Consider the following 17,041-nt stretch of genomic DNA (forward strand, 5'->3'; position numbering starts at 1 on the left):
TTATCGTAATGTGTGCTAAATTAATATGCGATGGGTAACCACCCTGTCTAAGGCATTGAACGTGTAGAGCACAAGGGATCTACAATCAAATCCTGAAGTGTTTTAAATAATTCAGAGCTATATCCATCCGGGCCTGGGGTTTTGAACCGTTTAGCTTGTTGTATACTCACCGTGACTTCTGCACTTGTAATAGGGTCATTTAATCATTGTAACTGTTCCAGCGTTAACTTGGGGAGTTGTAGCATATCACAAAAGGTTTTACAACTTGATTCATTCCAGCTCTCTGAGGAGCATAACTTAGCATAATTTTTAAAACACCATAGTATCTCTTCAGTAGTAGTGGTTAGTTTGCCTGAATTGGTTCTTATTGATGAAATGTATTTAGAACCTTTGCTAGTTCTAAATAAATTAGCCATCAGCTTCCTTGTTTTGTTCCCATACTTATATAATTGAAGTTGGTAATATAATAAGCTTTTGGTGGTTCTCTGATATAAAAGGGAATTCAACGCTACCTGGGTTGCTACATATGTTTCTCTATTGCCCGGGGTGTTTGCACGTCCTAGTTTAATTTTAGCCTTCCGCAATTGTGACTCTAGTTTAACACCCACTTATCAAGGGCTCGCCTCTATGAGAAACATACACTATAATTTCTCCACGCAGCACAGATTTAGCTGTCTACCAAAACAAAACCGGTTTGGTTTGATGTTCTTTGTTATGAAGTGCATATTCCTTCTATTTGAGCCTCAAGTATTCCTGAAAGGAAGTATCAGTGGCTAAATAATAAGGGTATCTCCATTTTTATATAGGTGATGTTCTGGGCGGTAGGCAAATTTACTCTAGTTGGCGCATGATCAGAGATTACAATTTCTTCAATCTGAGCCTTAATTGTCCTGGAGAAAAGATCATGACTAATTAAAAAGTATCCTAACCTAGAAAAAGTTGAATGAACCCTTGACAAGTGGGTGAAATCTTTTCAAAGGGGTGAAGTATTCGCCATACATCAATAGCTGTAATGTATCCTCTAAAAAGAGATATCTTTGGGGTTGATGTCTTGCCATTTTACCTGGATGAGATTTGTCTAAAGTGGGGTCTCTGATCAGACTGAAGTCTCCCCCCAAACGTAAGCCCTTCCCCACATAAGGGAGTAAGTGGGCAATACAACTCTTTAAAAGAATTTTTAATTGTTTGGCGTTGGGTGCATATATATTACAAAGTTAATGGTTTGTTATATAGAGAAGCAACAATAAGCAGGTACCACCTCCAATTAGGATATCTGATTTCCTTCTGGACAGTAAGAGGAATATTTTTATTGACCAGGATAGATATACCAGCTGATTTTCTTGAAGTTGAGGCATAATACACCTTCCTTACCCAATCTCTCTTGAGCTTAATGTATTCCACATCTGTGAGATGTCTCCTGTAAAAAGGCAATAGACGAGTTCTTTTTTAAATAAGTGAGAATTTTCGCATGTTTGGTCACTAAATGAATACCACAGACATTCCAGCTATACATGGAAACAGGTGGAGCCGGCGCTATCTTTTGGCTCATGATGATCTAACTGGGATTAGGTAAAATGCACATGTAGTAACTAATAGAACTCCAATCAAGAGAAGATCTGCCTAGCTCAGATACTCCTCAACATCTGTATCAACATGAGCAAGATAGTGTAGCCTCTGCACAGCTATTTTATAATCTGTAAGGTGACTCAAGTTATAACGACATGCATCCATCCCTAACTTCCCCTTTCCCCCTCCCTTTAACCAAGTTTCCTGTTTACCCCCATTTACCACTCTGGAGATCACTAAGAGCACCCAAACCCTCACCCCCATTCATACAATAACAATAATAAAACTAAGCAACATTCAAAGTTTGGCACATAGAGCTAGTAATGTAAAGAATCATCTTAGGTAGCTGAATCAAGCTATTCAGGCTTTATAGTAGCGTTTTCAGACCCATTGACAGCCTACTGGTCTCCCTCATGTTGTGTCCATAGTGGGTGACGAGGCAGTGGAGTGCTGTGGCAGATCAGTCTTGTGTAAAAATTGAGCTGTGACAATTGGTGTAAACCATTGCACCCCGTTCGGGGTAGTTACCTGTAGTTTCGCTGGATATAGAAGCATTGGTCGCAGATCTAAATTATGTAGTTGGGTGCAAACTGGAGCAAAGGTCTACATAGAGCCGCCAGTTCCGCGGAATAGTCTGAAAAACTAAAATCTTCTGGTCTTCATATTCAGATTCAGCTGCTTCCCAGATGGAGAATTTCCATCTTATGAGCAAAATTTAGGCAATTTTGCAATGACGACACGCGGTCGGGTCATTTCTGCTTTCTCTCGTCCCTAAACCTTGTGCGTGTGCTATGCGCACTTGGCCATGTTGTGCTGTGAGATTCATTTCTTTCCTTAACCAAGATTCCAAGAAACTAGCTAGTTCTTGATCTTCTAAGTGTTTCAGGCAGTCCTATAAATGCCTTGAATGATTTTCCATATCATCAGTCTTCTCGGCTTGTTTCCGAATTGTGGCCTACAAAGCCGTAATGTTTCACGTACTCTGGAGAGGCCATCTTGGTTATCAGATACTGTGCTCAGTCTCGGCGAAACACCATTCGAAACCCGACATTGTCACAGAGATTTCCCCAATTTTATCGAAAAGTTTCCGAAATTCGGGTTCGAGTGCTCTCATCACTGCTGATTGCAAATCTGTTAATGTCTGAGTAGATAAGGAAGAAGGCAGCGTTCACAGGCCTCAGTGCTTTCCATCATTATGGGTTCCAGTGTCTTCATTCTTTCTCGGTCTTTGTCCTTTCTTGCAAATCTGGTAGTCATGGTGTCAAAGTAGTGCTTTCTCTAAAGTTTCTATCCAGTAAAGAGATATATAGCAGTTTACAGCATCCAAAACTGGGGATGGGGGTGATAAGGAGCTGAAGAGCCGAAGAGGCGATCACATCCTATTCCCTTCACTGCTCACGTGATCTCCCAAGATAAACATAAGTAAATAAAATAAATAAATAAATACTGAAAACAAACTGGATGAAAATTGGAGAAGATTAAAGTTAAGCACAGAGGAAATGCAAAACAATTGATCTCAAACCATCTGAGGGTCAGGAAAAGGAAAATTGGATTCTTTTAAGAGGCTAGCATTAAGAATTAGTCTTTTTATATGTGATTTATTTATTTGTGATAATTATGAATGTTTTATTGTAACCTGCTCAGATGTTTATCGACGATACAGGATAAAGAGGGTACATTCAAATAACTGCACGTAAGGCCATATACATGCATATATGGCCACGTGCAGATCTATCCTAATATTTTATAAATTGCGTGGGTTATAAAATACACATAAATGTACCCTGGAACATTTGCGTGGAAATATATAAATAAACTAGCCAGGTAAGTCTTAAATAAAGCTGCTTATTTGGATAAGTAAGTTAGCCGGAGAACTCTGAAATAGAACTACTTATTCTGCTATCTTTCTTAGCCAGATAAGTAATGCTTTTCAAGACTTAGCAGAATAAATCTTATATAGCTAAGCAGTGCAGAAATGCTGTATGTACATATTTTAAAAATATATGTGTGGAGATTTTATACTCTAAATTTAAGTAACACCCAGGAAAGTCCCTTTTTACACGTGTAAGTCGACAAATTCTCTAGCATATGCACATGAGTGAAATTACCAGTTTTATCAATTAGTCCAACAGTTTGCCCAATCCTTCTTCAGGTCATTGAGACCCCCATGTTCACCTCGACTTCCCTCCCAGTCAGTACTTCACAATAAAGAGGTTTATTATCACTTATGCCAGATAATGAGCAAGTGTAAATATATGCAAGTAAGTTGCCAATTCTACACATGTTAAATAGCAACTTACACGAGTAAATGCCCCTAGACCACTTCTTTTTTAGATGTGTACAGTTACATGGGAACCCATATTCATGCATGTTTGAGGTTTATAATATAGCATATATGCAAGTACATGCTATTTATGCACATGTGAGTTAATTTTTACACACATAACATTTTGAAATTCACCTAAATAGGTTTCTTTGGGCATGAAAACAAGATTCCAAAAAAGATGTGCATATCCCAAGTGTATGAGGGGATGGCATTAGAAGAGAAGTGAACACAGCAGGATTCTTCAGCTTGTGACAAAGGCTAAATGAATTAGAATTAATTAGTTTGTTGTTCTTCTGTTGAAGTATGAACAAGTCTTTCCAGTCCATTTTTATGCTTTCCAGCATACAGAATGTTGGAAAGAATTATATAAAAGGGATTGATGTATGTCAGTTATCTTTCTTAGCATTCAAACAGGTTAATTCACATGTTGCCCCCGTCATGTCCAACAAAGGCTTCCAAATGGACCCCCAGAAGACAAAAAGCATACAAGACTGGCCTCAGCCTACTGGTATTAAAGCTCTCCATCGCTTCCTGGGCTTCACTAATTATTATTGTACATTCAGAGCTCCTTCCTGTGGGTGGACTCTGCTCTCTCCATGACCCAAGGGGCTCACAAACCAAGTTCAAGTATAACACCACACCAGTGGGTTATGCACCTCTACCAGCAGATGGAGATAGAGCAAAGCTGACCATGGTATATATATCCTGCACTGACATCAGCCTGCCGGTGTTCTCCATTTCCAGCAGATGATAGATGTGCATCTCCCTACTAGGGATTGCTTTAAAAAAAAAAATTGAAAATGAAAAGAGAAAAGGAGGAAATTAATTCACCCCGCTCTCCTGTGGTGATACCTTATGGTCCCTTCCTCAGTCGAGTTTTCCTGAGGTGATATCTGCAGATCCCTCCCTCAGTAGAGTACCTCGATCTGGTAGCTGGTTTTCCAGCGTGGACTTAGCTGTAGAGAAACAGCTGAGAAGCTAGTAGGTACAGGAAGCTGAATGTGGCGGTGAAGGCTTTTGCCCTTTCCCCCTGCAGCCGGAGACCGACCCTATACGCAGCCAGGATGGGTTGAGCTCAGGTAAAGAGTAAAAAAAAGCAAGAAAAGGTGTGAGGGTTTCCATTCCTCTTCTGGTCTCCGAGCCTCTGTGTGCCGATTCAATGTCCATTCCTGCTTCCGAAGGAGCTTCGGGAGTTGTGGCAGCTTAGAGGGTTGAGCAGCCTTTTGGCTAGGCCCTGCTGTCGGGCTTTGCTTAGACGCAACGTGGTAGGTCGCGGTAGCATTCACACATTTTTCTGCATACAAGTCTGCAAAACAGTGTCTGACATTGGTTTGTGCTTGGATGGGGGGTTTAGATGGGTGCTCAGATGGGCACCTACCTGGACAGCCTATTGTGTGCCTAGATTAAAGGACACTTATTGGATGGACCTTGTTTTTGGACAACTGGTCCATGCTTGCTTGTGCGGGCGCGCAGCTGGGCGCACAGTTGTCAGACACCTAGGAGCCTGCTGCTAGCGGGTGTTTACCTTTGTTCTGCTTGCCATATTCTGGCATCTCAGCTTGGTGTCCCCCCTAACTTGTGTTAGTGATGCTTGGAGGTTCAGGGAGAGTTATCTCCAGCTGCTTTTACTGAGCCCGCCCTTCCCAGCAAGTTGCAGGAATGGGGTCGGAGGGTGACCTGTCCGAGGTTTCGCCTGGTTTTGGGACTCCCCTAACTGGTTCGTCAGTGAGGGAAGGGTATGTAGTGTACCCAGGACAGACGCCCCCTGGTTTTGGTTTGGACATGATGGCGTTCGCGTGCTTTTGTATGTGCAAGTCTGCTGCAAAACAGCTTGGCGGGTTGAGCAGCCTTTTGGCTAGGCCCCACTCGCAGGTTTTGCTCATTTGCTGACGTGGTAGGTGTAAGATTTCAGGATCACAAACTGTGGATCCCCGCACACCTGCTACCGCCGGTAAGCATCAGAGTACGTCTACACCTGCTCTGGGTCTCGATGATAGGGATCTGGAGGATGGGAAATTCCTCCAGGGTTGGAGCCATATAGAACAATGTTGCGTTTCTTTCATAGAGATGAGTTGCCAGCTCGGATCACCCAGGTACTGAAGATGCTTGGGTGCCGGGTTCAGATGCCATGTCTGACTGAACAAGATTCCCATTTAAATTCCTTATGTAAAGCATTATGGATGCTATTCAAGAATTGATTGATCTTGAATTGGGGTGCCCTGGAAGATAATTTTAAATGAGGACAAGCCTTGGTAGCACTGAACCCCTTTGATCTGGCAGAGAGAGGACAGTTGTGCTTTCTGAAAGTGGATGCACTGTTGAGTGCGTCACCAAGTTGACTATGCCTGTGGATGGGGGAGCAGCTTGATGGAGGTGCAGGATAGGAGAATTGAGGCTATCCTTAAGCAGACCTTGAGGTGGTGGTATTGAATTTCAGATGGTCTCTTGCTGTTACCTGGTGGATTGCTATTGCTGTCTCTCTCTCAGGAAGTCGATGAGTCTGCCTTGAATTTCAGGGCAGTGCCCTATGGCCTCCACCAACCTGAATGTTCCTGATCTCATCTGATCTCGGAAGCTAAGCAAAATGCAAAATGGCCTTAAAGGATCACTCTGTTTTGAGAGCAAGTTAAAAAAAAAAAAAAAAAGGCCAATAAGTGGGGTGAGTCCCAAATTCCTTGGTTATTAGAGGATTAAAAGCAGGCACTGTGCTCATTTGGTGCGATAGGTCATGCTAGGGTTTTCAAACATTTTCGACCCTACAGAGGGCTCGACCTTGGGTAGGTCTCAGTCCTTCATCCCAGGAAGCCCAGATGGTGCCCCTCAATAAGGGTGTGCCAACCCATCCTGGGAACAGGAGATAGGGGGGGGTCTGTCTTTCCTTTTTATCGGAGGTGGATCGAGATCACGTTAGACCAGTGGGTTCTGAAGATAAGAGATGGTTATGCTCTGGAGTTTCTCAGCGTACCTTGGGACATTTTCCTGGTGTCTCCCTGCAGCTCTCCGGAGAACACACACACAGAGGAGTGTACATTGACAAGACTCCTCAGCGTGCAGGTTGTGATCCCAGTGTCCATGTCACAAGAAAATACGGTATGATATTCAAATTATTTCATTGTACCCGAGAAGGATCCTGAATCTCAAGAGAGTCAACTGGCTTTGGCAAGTGAAGTGTTTCCGCATGGAAACCTTCCGCTCACTGATAATGGCACCACAAACTAGGATGTTTTTAAGTCTCTGGATTGTCAGAGGCGCATATTCTGCATTTTGCTGTTTTGGGGTGACATTATTAGTATTTGAGTGCTACCCTTTGGTTTGGCCACTGCACCTAGAACCTTCTCTAAGGTCATGGTGGTATAGCGGCAGTTTTGCGAAAGGATGGCATTCTGATCCACTCATACTTAGATAATTTGGCTAATTCAGGCCACGAGCCATGAAAGAGAGTTTTCAGGAGTCTCACAAAGTGATCTCCTTGCTACAGGAACTAGATTGGGTGGTGAACTTGCTAAGAGCAATCTGGAGCCATCCCAGACACTAGAGTATCTCTAAGTTCATTTTCGACACGAAGCAAGACAGGGTGTTCCTGCCGGGGTCCACATTCAGAAACTGATGGCGCAGGTGTGACTATTGACAGAAAAAGTATGCCTGGTGGTGTGGTTTTATCTACATGTGCACGGGTTGATGGCAGCCACCCTAGAATTGGTTCCATGGGCAAGGGCACATATGCCTCCCCTTCAACATACCCTGCTCGTACGTTGGAGTCCACAGTCTCAACACTACTCGATACGACTTCCAATACTGGTGGAGATCAGCATCCAACTGCAGTGGTGGTTGCAAGAGGATCATCTAATGAAGGGTGTTCCCCCTACGAACACTGGACTAAGCTACTAAGCACAACAGATGTGAGCCTCCAGGGATGGGGCTCAACATCAGGAGTTCATAGCGCAGGGGCGCTGGAGTTCAGAGGAGTATATCTGGAGCTTCTATTGGCTGGAAGCCCATGCCATTTGGTTGGCATGCTTGCGATTTGTCGACTGTTTGCATGGTTGAGTGGTCTGAATGATGCTGGAAATGTGACGAAAGTAGATTACATCAATCGCTAGGGAAGAGCCAAAAGCCAGCAAGTGTTGCAGGAAATAGCCCAACTCATGGAATGGGCAGAAGTACATCTTCAGGAGATCTCAGCCTCACAAATTGCAGGAAAAGACAATGTAAGAACTGACTTACCAGACAGTCTGGATCCAGAAGAAGAAAAATTGTACAATAAAGCGTTCCAGCTGGGACCTCCTGTTTCTAAGCTTGCTGGCAAAATCACACAATGTGAAGATTCCTCGCTTCTTCAGTTGCAGGAGAGATCTGAAGTTTTTGGGCACTGATGCCCTTCTGCAGGAATCACCGGAAGGCCGTCTGTATGCCTTTTTCTCCGTGGCCCATGTTGGGCAGAATGATTTGGAGGTTAGAGAGACACACAGGATTGGTACTTCTGGTGGTGCCAGATTGGCTCAGGAGGTTGAGGTATGCAGATCTGTGGAGGCTTCTGGTGGAATACCCTGCTATGGCAAGGGCCTATTCTTGAAGATTCAACTTGATGTTTGTCTTACAGTATGGCCCTTGAGAGGGCTCGGTAGCTGAAGCATGGGTAGTCCACTGCTGTAATTTCCACCTTGCTTCGAGCGTGAAAGTTATTCACTTCCTTAGCCTATGCTTGCTTTTGATGAGTTTTTGAGGCTTGGTGTGAGGAACGAGGGATTCATCCTCGTTTGATTAAAATCCCTCTCTGTTTGGATTTTTGTAGCATGAGTTAAGGACTTGGCCCTTAATTCCTTGGAGGTACAGTTGGCGGCTCTTGCCTGTTTCCAAGGTCACATGAATGTTGAACCCTTGTCAGTCCATCCGGTTGTGGTTCGGTTCTTGAAAGGGGTGAAGCATCATTGTCCTTCCTTGCGGTTGCCAATGCCCTTATGGTGTCTTAATCTGGTTCTGTCGGGTCCCACCTTTCGACCACTGTATAGCCACCTTTTGAAGTTACTTACTAGAGGATGGTTTTCTCCACTCAGAGTTTCCAAACTGTGAGCTCAGTCTGGCTGGGAACCGTTCCTGTGAGTGACTCTGGGGGTGGTCCAGCTACGAACTGTTCCATCTTTTTTGCCAAAGATGGTCTTGGATTTTCACTCGAATCAATTGGTTTCCCTGCGACTCTAGACAGCGAGAGAGATGTGGATGAATATCGCCTGTTATGGACCTTGGGTGTCAAGCGGCATATCATGGGGTATTAGAGGTTTCTAAACCGGCTATTTATACTCCACAGTGGGAAAAATCAGGGTGAGCCTGTGTCGCGGGCTACGATAGCCCGCTGGATTAAGGAGATTAGCAAGACCACTTATGTGGATGCTGAGCAGCCATTGCAGAGACAGGTTAGGGCTCATGCAGTGTCATGGGTGGAGAATAGATGGTTATCTCCCATCGAGATTTGCCGAGCTACGACGTGGTCTTTCTTATGCAGCTTCCAGGCATTATCACTTGAATGTGCAATCCTGGGAGGATGCTGCCTTCGCACATGCAGTGTTGATCAGATCGGGACAGCCTCCTGCCCTGTTCTGGAGTTACTCTGGTACATCCCACTGGTGTGGAATAACCTGGCTGAATGCTAAGAAAGGAGAAATTACTAGTTACATGATAATTTATTTGTATTTTGTATTTATTAAAATTTCTTAATTGCTACATGTGCAAGCTCTGAGTAATTAACAATGAAGACAGGTTAATCCATCTTCCTGCCCTTGGCTGCTGGATAGTGGTGCTATTATCCTGAGTGGCTGCGTTTCTGGGGATTACTGTTAAGTTTCAGATCCAGTTCCTTGATTAGTAATATTACACTCTTTGTCTGACCTCAATGTTTTTCTGTTAACTGACTAAATAGTTGTCCTTAATGGTTATGATCATGTAGTGTTTAGTTTTCCCACAGTTGGCTTTTATAGAGAATTCTGGTGGCTGATGTCAATTCATATATATATATATGTGGTGCAACTGGTAATTAATGGCGCAGCTAGGGTAATTACAGGAACCTTGTATCATGAACATATAACTCCAGTTCTACACTATTTATATTTGTTGCCAGTAGCTGAAAGAATACATTTTAAAATATTAGTGCTTTTGTTCAAAGCACTGCACATAGAACAGTATCCATTATCAAATTTGGTATAGTCTTATACTAATGTTCACACCTTACATTCGGCAGATCAAAATCTACTAAGGGAACCAAGTTTTAAGGTTTGTTTATCAAGAAAAGCAGAACAGGGCCTTTTCAATAACATAACCAAAAATAAGGAATAAGATAATGATTTGAGAAAAATGGAAGAATTTAAATGTTTTAGGAAATCTTTAAGAACCTATCTTTTTAAACAGATATATGTTTACATAATTGTATGTTATTGTGGGTTTTAAGGCTTATTTCTGAAGTTTTATGAATATTTATGTATACCGCACAGATCAATATGTTTGGATGTAAAAAATAAATATATACCCTACCTGATCAGCACTTTGCCACAGAACAACACTGCAAGAGTGAGAGCAGAGATATGGAAAATTACTGAAATAATTTGCAAAAGATGATAGAAAAAGGTGCTTCCAAAGTACACACTTACACACACCCCTATACATGCACTCTCTGCCATTGACACACATTCACCTCCCCAACATGTCTTTTTTTTCATATACTTACATATATACACACGCCCCCCATACCCCAGCTATCTACCCCACTGTACCCCCACACACATCCCACACCTTATCCCCACATGCACATCACATACATACCTGCGTCCAGCACCCACACACCTCCTCCCCCCCAGAGAGAATGAAAAAATAATGTAACATTTCAATTCATTTCTCTCTCTCATATGCACACCTCCCACATACATACTTTTTCCAACCATACCCCTACATACAACCCCTTCACACATATCTAGCAAACATACTCATACATACAACTGCATCCGTTACCATACTCCTAAAAACATACACTCTACAACCTCCACACATATTCCCTCCACAAATCCCTCCCACCCAAACAACTTCTTAGGCACCCAAAATCACACTCTAAACATCCATCCTCCAGATACTCTTCCCACTCACATCCAACCTTATAACCCTGCATACATACCCCACATCAGCAAACATACTTCCACCACCCATATTCGCCCATCCATGCACAACCAATGCCACCTTTACCTCCCTCACGAATCCACAGCCTCAGTTCTCCCTAAACACATCCTTATCACAAATATCTCCTCTAAGTTTAGGAAGGAAACAAAAGCTTGGCTCTTTAGGAATGTTTTTATCAATTTAATTTTATCATGTAATTTATATAGTAGGAATTTTTGCACTGTTTTAACATAACTGTTGGGCCGATACAGTACATTGGATGTGCGTTTTCGACGCGCTAGCATTACCCCTTATTCAGTAAGGGGCCGAAAATGCGCGTCCAATCCCCCGAACCTAATAGCGCCCGCAACATGCAAATGCATGTTGATGGCCCTATTAGGTATTCCCGCGCGATTCAGAAAACAAAATGTGCAGCCAAGCCGCACATTTTGCTTTCAGAAATTAGCGCCTACCCAAAGGTAGGCGCTAATTTCTTCGGGCACCGGGAAAGTGCGCAGAAAAGCAGTAAAAACTGCTTTTCTGTGCACCCTACAACTTAATATCATGGCGATATTAAGTCGGAGGTCCCAAAGGGTAAAAAAAGTAAAAAAGAAAAAAAGAAAAAAAATTTGAAGTTGGCCTGTGGCTGTCGGGTCAAAAACCGGATGCTCAATTTTGCCGGCGTCCAGTTTACGAGCCCGTGGCTGTCAGCGGGGTCGCTGGCAAAATTGAGCGTCGGCTGTCAAACCCGCTGACAGCCGCCGCTCCGGTCCAAAAGGATGCGCTAGGGACGCGCTAGTGTCCCTAGCGTCTCCTTTTGCCTGTTTTTACTGCCGGGCCTCATTTAAATCCAGAATCGCGTTCGCCCGCTCTCCCACGTTTTTACTGTATCAGCCCGTGTGTTAGTAATTTGCTTCCATTGTATTTATTTTGTAATAATGATTTCAGTTTATATATTTACTTTTTGTCACTAGTTATGTTTACCTTGTATTTAATATATGTATTGAATGTTTTTATTATGATATTTTTTATTTTCTTGTTGATTTTTTACTTTATTTTGATTGGTAAACTGCATTTTATATTGAAAGGTGGTTTATCAAATACCTTAACACGAACCCACACCTACTCACATCTCTTCTACAAATCTACAAATTCCACACATCCCCCATGCACATCACATTACATACCTGCGTCCAGCACCCACACACCTCATACCCCCCCCCCCCACAGAGACTGAAAAAATAAAGTAACTTTTCAGTTCATTCCTCCCCCTCATATGCACACCTCCCACATACAATACTCATCCTTTGCTAATTGGTGCTAATTCAGCCACGGTATTGGGCAGGATGTTAACTGCTGGCAAAGGATAACCTCAAAAGAAGATACGGTGCTTGAGGAAAAGAAACGTAGTAGGCTGAAAAAAATGTTTAAAGGTTTTCAGTGTACCATATCAGTTTTTAGTAAATGTTTTCTTTATCAGTTCCATTCTACTTTGGGTGGAACAAAGATGTCAAAATAAAAGTTCTTTTCCTGTCATAGAAAAAAAGCTTGAACCAATTTTCAGTTTGAGTCACTTTGATTCCCCAACTGTAGCACTTTGGCCCTTCTATCAATAATCTTATGATGCTGAAATAAGAATATTAGGATTCTGTTGCTACCATTTCTAAACTAACTAGTGTATGTACTTCAGTGATTATATCAATTATTTCTTCCATTCTGTAGATGAACCCTGAGCTGCAAGCACTTTTCATGGATGTTGCTGAGCTGTGCAAGAAGTATTCAAAAGAATTTTCACAGGTAAATCTTGAGTTGGGCCCAGTTTCGGCTTTCATGTGGTAGTTGGACTCAACTTCAGTTTAAAAATGATGTATCAGATTCAGCCTTGCTCTAGTTCTATATTTAGTAAAATTATTACATCAGTGTATCTATGTACTTATTTGCTTCTAAAATTCTTGAATATCTCCAATAATGCCTCATGATTTTATTTCACTAGGCAGTAGGTCCTGTAATCTGACTACCAGAAAAGTAAAATAATTCTTGTTTAAAATCAAGTTAAGGAGGTCAATTACTAAGCCACAATATATTTCTTCAAAGGGCCTGGATCCTCTCCTTACTCGCTGAAAAGTCCCTGGTAGTCTAGTGGGGGCCCAGAGCGCCCCCTAAGCTGGAAGCCTGGCGATGCTATTTTCCAAAATGGCGCCACCTGGCTTCTGCTTCTGATAGGAAAATGGGTGTCTCTAGGCCTGTAGCCTAGGGGGTACTCCGGGCCCCCATTAGTCTACCAGGGACTTCTTAGTGAGTAAAGGGTGGGTTAGGAGGGTCCACTAGACCTCCAGGGATGCTTTCGTGACAATGAGGGAAGGGCTGGGGGGGGGGCCTAGGGTGAGAAGTGTGGGGACCTCTTGGCCACCTGTCAGAAGGGGGGATGGGGGGGGGGGGGGGTGAGGGGCTCCTATCCTCCAGGGTGGGATTTTTTTTTTTTTGTGTGAAGAGGAGCGGTTTGGTTTGGGAGTGTGGCTTGCAACACATTTAAAAAGCAATTGTTAAAAACACATACACAATGGACTGCTGTCAGTGGTGGGGGGAGCAGGAGGGCTATGCAGACTCCCAGGTTTGGAACTGTTCTTGGGGGAGATCCTACTCGGAGCTGCCAAGCCCTTTAAGATGGCCCCTGGAGCCTTAGGATATGTTAATGTCCTGAGGCAGCCAGGGGAGTTAGCTACAATTGAGTGCTGTAGGCTAAGTTCTAAATAATGTAAGAGACCCCCCAAAGTACAAAAATAATTACAAGAAATAGTACCTGGTTAATGATATAAAAACACACTTGAAGAACATTTTATTTTAGAGGGAAAAATACTTCAGATGTCAAATCAAAACCTGAAATCATCAAAAAAAACCCTCAATTTTTAAATATTTAAAGTGAGATGTGTCTTTAAAACAAAATTTGTGTTGAAATTTGAAAAATATGTGGCAATGCACAGTACTCATATCTTATCTGAGCACTCGTATCTTATTGTTTCAAAGTCCCAAAATTTTGAGAATGCAATCATACTTATCTTATGTAAGGCTTTAAGTTCAAATCTCGATGAATTCAGCTCCAATCAATATTTTATTTATTTAAAAATGTTTTCTATATTGCTTTTAACAGTCAAAGTGGTTGTCAATATAGCATTCATAAAATAATAATAAAACTAATGACCTAAAAACAAATGAAATTAATAAATGTAAAATACATCATCCATGTAAACAACAAAGAACACCAACATGGCACTTCATAGGATAATGCAACATACTTAAAAATGAGTATCCTTCATAAGAAGAAATTATGCAAAGTTCTCAGACTGCAACACTCAATTAAATTCCTAATAGAAGCTTATTATAAATGCCTGCTGGAATGACCAGGTTTTGAGCCCTTTTTTGAATAATTTTTTGTCTGCAGCACATCTCAATGTTTCTGGCATTCCATAATATGGGCCTTGCTATTGATATTGTCCTTTCCAAATTTCTTTTAAATGTGCCTGTTGAATAATAGGGACAGATATCAGACCATTGTTCGCTGATTGAAGGTTTCTAGATTGTGTATACAGTTGTAATCTGGTACCTAACCATGACTCATTGCTATTGTAAATTGTGCAATGGAGTAAAGTGAGTGCTTTATATGATATCCTATATTGTATCGATAGCCAGTGTAGTTTAAATAACACTTTTGTTATGAGATCATATTTATATGTACCCATTAAGATTCTTGCTGCTGAATTCTACAGCAATTGAAAGGGTCTGATGGTTTTGTTTGGGACTCCAAGAAACATGGAGTTAAAAAAAAATCAAATCTGGCAAAGATCAAGGTTTGGAGTACTAGCCTAAAATCATCTGGTTCTAGAAAAGGTTTTAATCTTCTCAGCATTCTTAATTTATAATAGCTTGACTTGACTAGGTTTTGTACCTGGCAATTCATTGAGAATCTGGTATCTAAAGAGAAACCCAGATCATATACCACTATCTAGATTATTATCTCTTGGTTCTCAAAATGAAAAGTCAGTAGGTCTTCAATCTTTAATTGCCTCAAAATGAGTTATTTCAGGTTTTTTTTATGTTTAGGGCTAATCTGTTATGCCATAACCATCTCAAGATAGCTGTCACAGATATCTCTAATTCCTGTAAAGCTATAGCTACAGAAGACAAAACAGGGAAGGAAAACTGTATATCATTTGCATAAATCTGAAAGTTTAAACCTAAACAATCTAGAAATTTACGGAGTGGAACTAAATATATGTTAAATATGGTTGCGGAAAGACTAGAACCCTAGGATACCCAAATTTTAATGTCTACTCACATGGAGCAACTGGATGTTATACTAACAGCAAATTTTCTTTTGCTGAGAAAAGATCGAAACCAGCTGAAAACTGTGTTGAAGCTGAACTTGGTCAAGTGGGTCAACAAGATGTTATGATCTATGGTATTGAAGACAGCAGAAAAGTCTAACAATATCAATAGATATTTTTGGCCATATTCAAAGCCTCAAAAAATACTATCTGACCAGGTTAACAAAAGTGTTTCAGTACTTCTGTATTTTATAAAACAATACTATCAGTTGTGCGATTATTTAGAAGCAAATTGTTTATTGCATCACAGTTTATGCACTGATTCTTCAATTATTTTGGCAAGGCATGACAGATTGGAAATGGGCCTGTAGTTAGAAGGATCTGCGGGGTTTAATTGAATTTTTAAAAATAGCTTTTACTATGGCCTCTTTCCATTGATAAATTCACTATTTTGGTGACTGAGGATGAAATGCCTTCACAAATCGTTTACATGGATAATAACTTGGATTGAGTTTAAGGTTTTTGAAAGTAGCCTGTACCTCTAGAGAGGACACTTAGAAAAGGTGTCCTAGGTGGACTCGACTGTAGTGATGGGAGTTAATAGAGAACTTGGAATCACAGAAAAACTACTACTGATGTTTTCTACTTTCTCATTAAAGTACGAAGCAAAGGTGTCATACTCTATGGATGACAGTTGCGTGTATGGCATTCACCTTAAGTTGTGAACTACCAATAAGATGTTTCACTGTTAGAAAAAAGTGCTCTTGCATTGAATCCTGAATTATGAATTTTATTTGAAAAATGTTTTATTGCTCGATTTATATTTTGAATCAAGGTTGACAGCGTTCAGTGTGTCTCTTCCCCCCCCCCCCCCCCCCCCCCCCCCAACACCAGTTCTTTAGGAAATCATGGATCTTTAATCTTTATATTTTTTTCTTCCAAAAGATGGAGTGACAGGGAAATGGGTGGGGGGACAGTTCATAAGCTAGCTTTAATGTGATGGCATTCCAGTCTTCAGTACAAGAAGAGACTGTGTCAAAATTAAGACTCTCCAGTGTTTCAGGGAGTTTATCTATAAATTTATCCATATCTGTGGATTTTCTCGTTAGAGTTGGTCTATGAGGAAGAATCTGTGTGAAGGTTTTATTATTGATAAATTCCGGCCCTTGACTTAGAATTTAAGAGGTATGCCCGATTTTATAACATGCGCGTGCAGCCACGCACATGTTATAAAATCTGGGGTCGGCGCACGCAAGGGCTTTCCCTGTTCCCTCCGATGGCTTTCCCTGTTCCCTCCGAGGCTGCTTTGAAATTGGAGCGGCCTCGGAGGGAACTTTCCTTCCGCCCCCCCCCCCCCCACCTTCCCCCCCCCTTCCCCTCCCTTCCCCTACCTAACCCCCCCCCCCCCAACCTTTATTGCATAAGTTGCGCCTGCCTCCGGGCAGGCGGAGGTTGTGCGCACGGGCCGCTGTGCCGGAGGCCCCGGTTCCACCCCAGCCCTTCCCTTTCACAAAGCCCCAGGACATACGCTCGTCTTGGGGCTTGCGCGCGTCGCTGAGCCTATGCAAAATAGGCTCGGCGCGTGTAAACCCCCCTCCCCCCCATGTGCGTAAGGCTTTTAAAATCTGCCCCTATGTGTTGGGCCATGTACTAATTGTTCCCATCCTAGCACATTAGTGACTTCTAGTAG

The 17,041-nt window shown here is 42.0% G+C and overlaps 1 protein-coding gene across 1 annotated transcript in view; it reads left to right on the forward strand.

Annotated features, from left to right (window-relative positions):
- RNF212 (ring finger protein 212) overlaps positions 1–17,041 on the forward strand; it is a 462,006-nt gene that overhangs the window by 83,357 nt on the left and 361,608 nt on the right. Inside the window, exon 4 of the mRNA XM_029592744.1 lies at positions 12,752–12,826. Coding sequence (XP_029448604.1) covers positions 12,752–12,826 — 75 coding nt within the window. The remainder of the gene's footprint in view (positions 1–12,751; positions 12,827–17,041) is intronic.

Source organism: Rhinatrema bivittatum, chromosome 1 (assembly GCF_901001135.1).
Source record: "Rhinatrema bivittatum chromosome 1, aRhiBiv1.1, whole genome shotgun sequence".
NCBI classification, from domain to species: Eukaryota; Metazoa; Chordata; class Amphibia; order Gymnophiona; family Rhinatrematidae; genus Rhinatrema; species Rhinatrema bivittatum.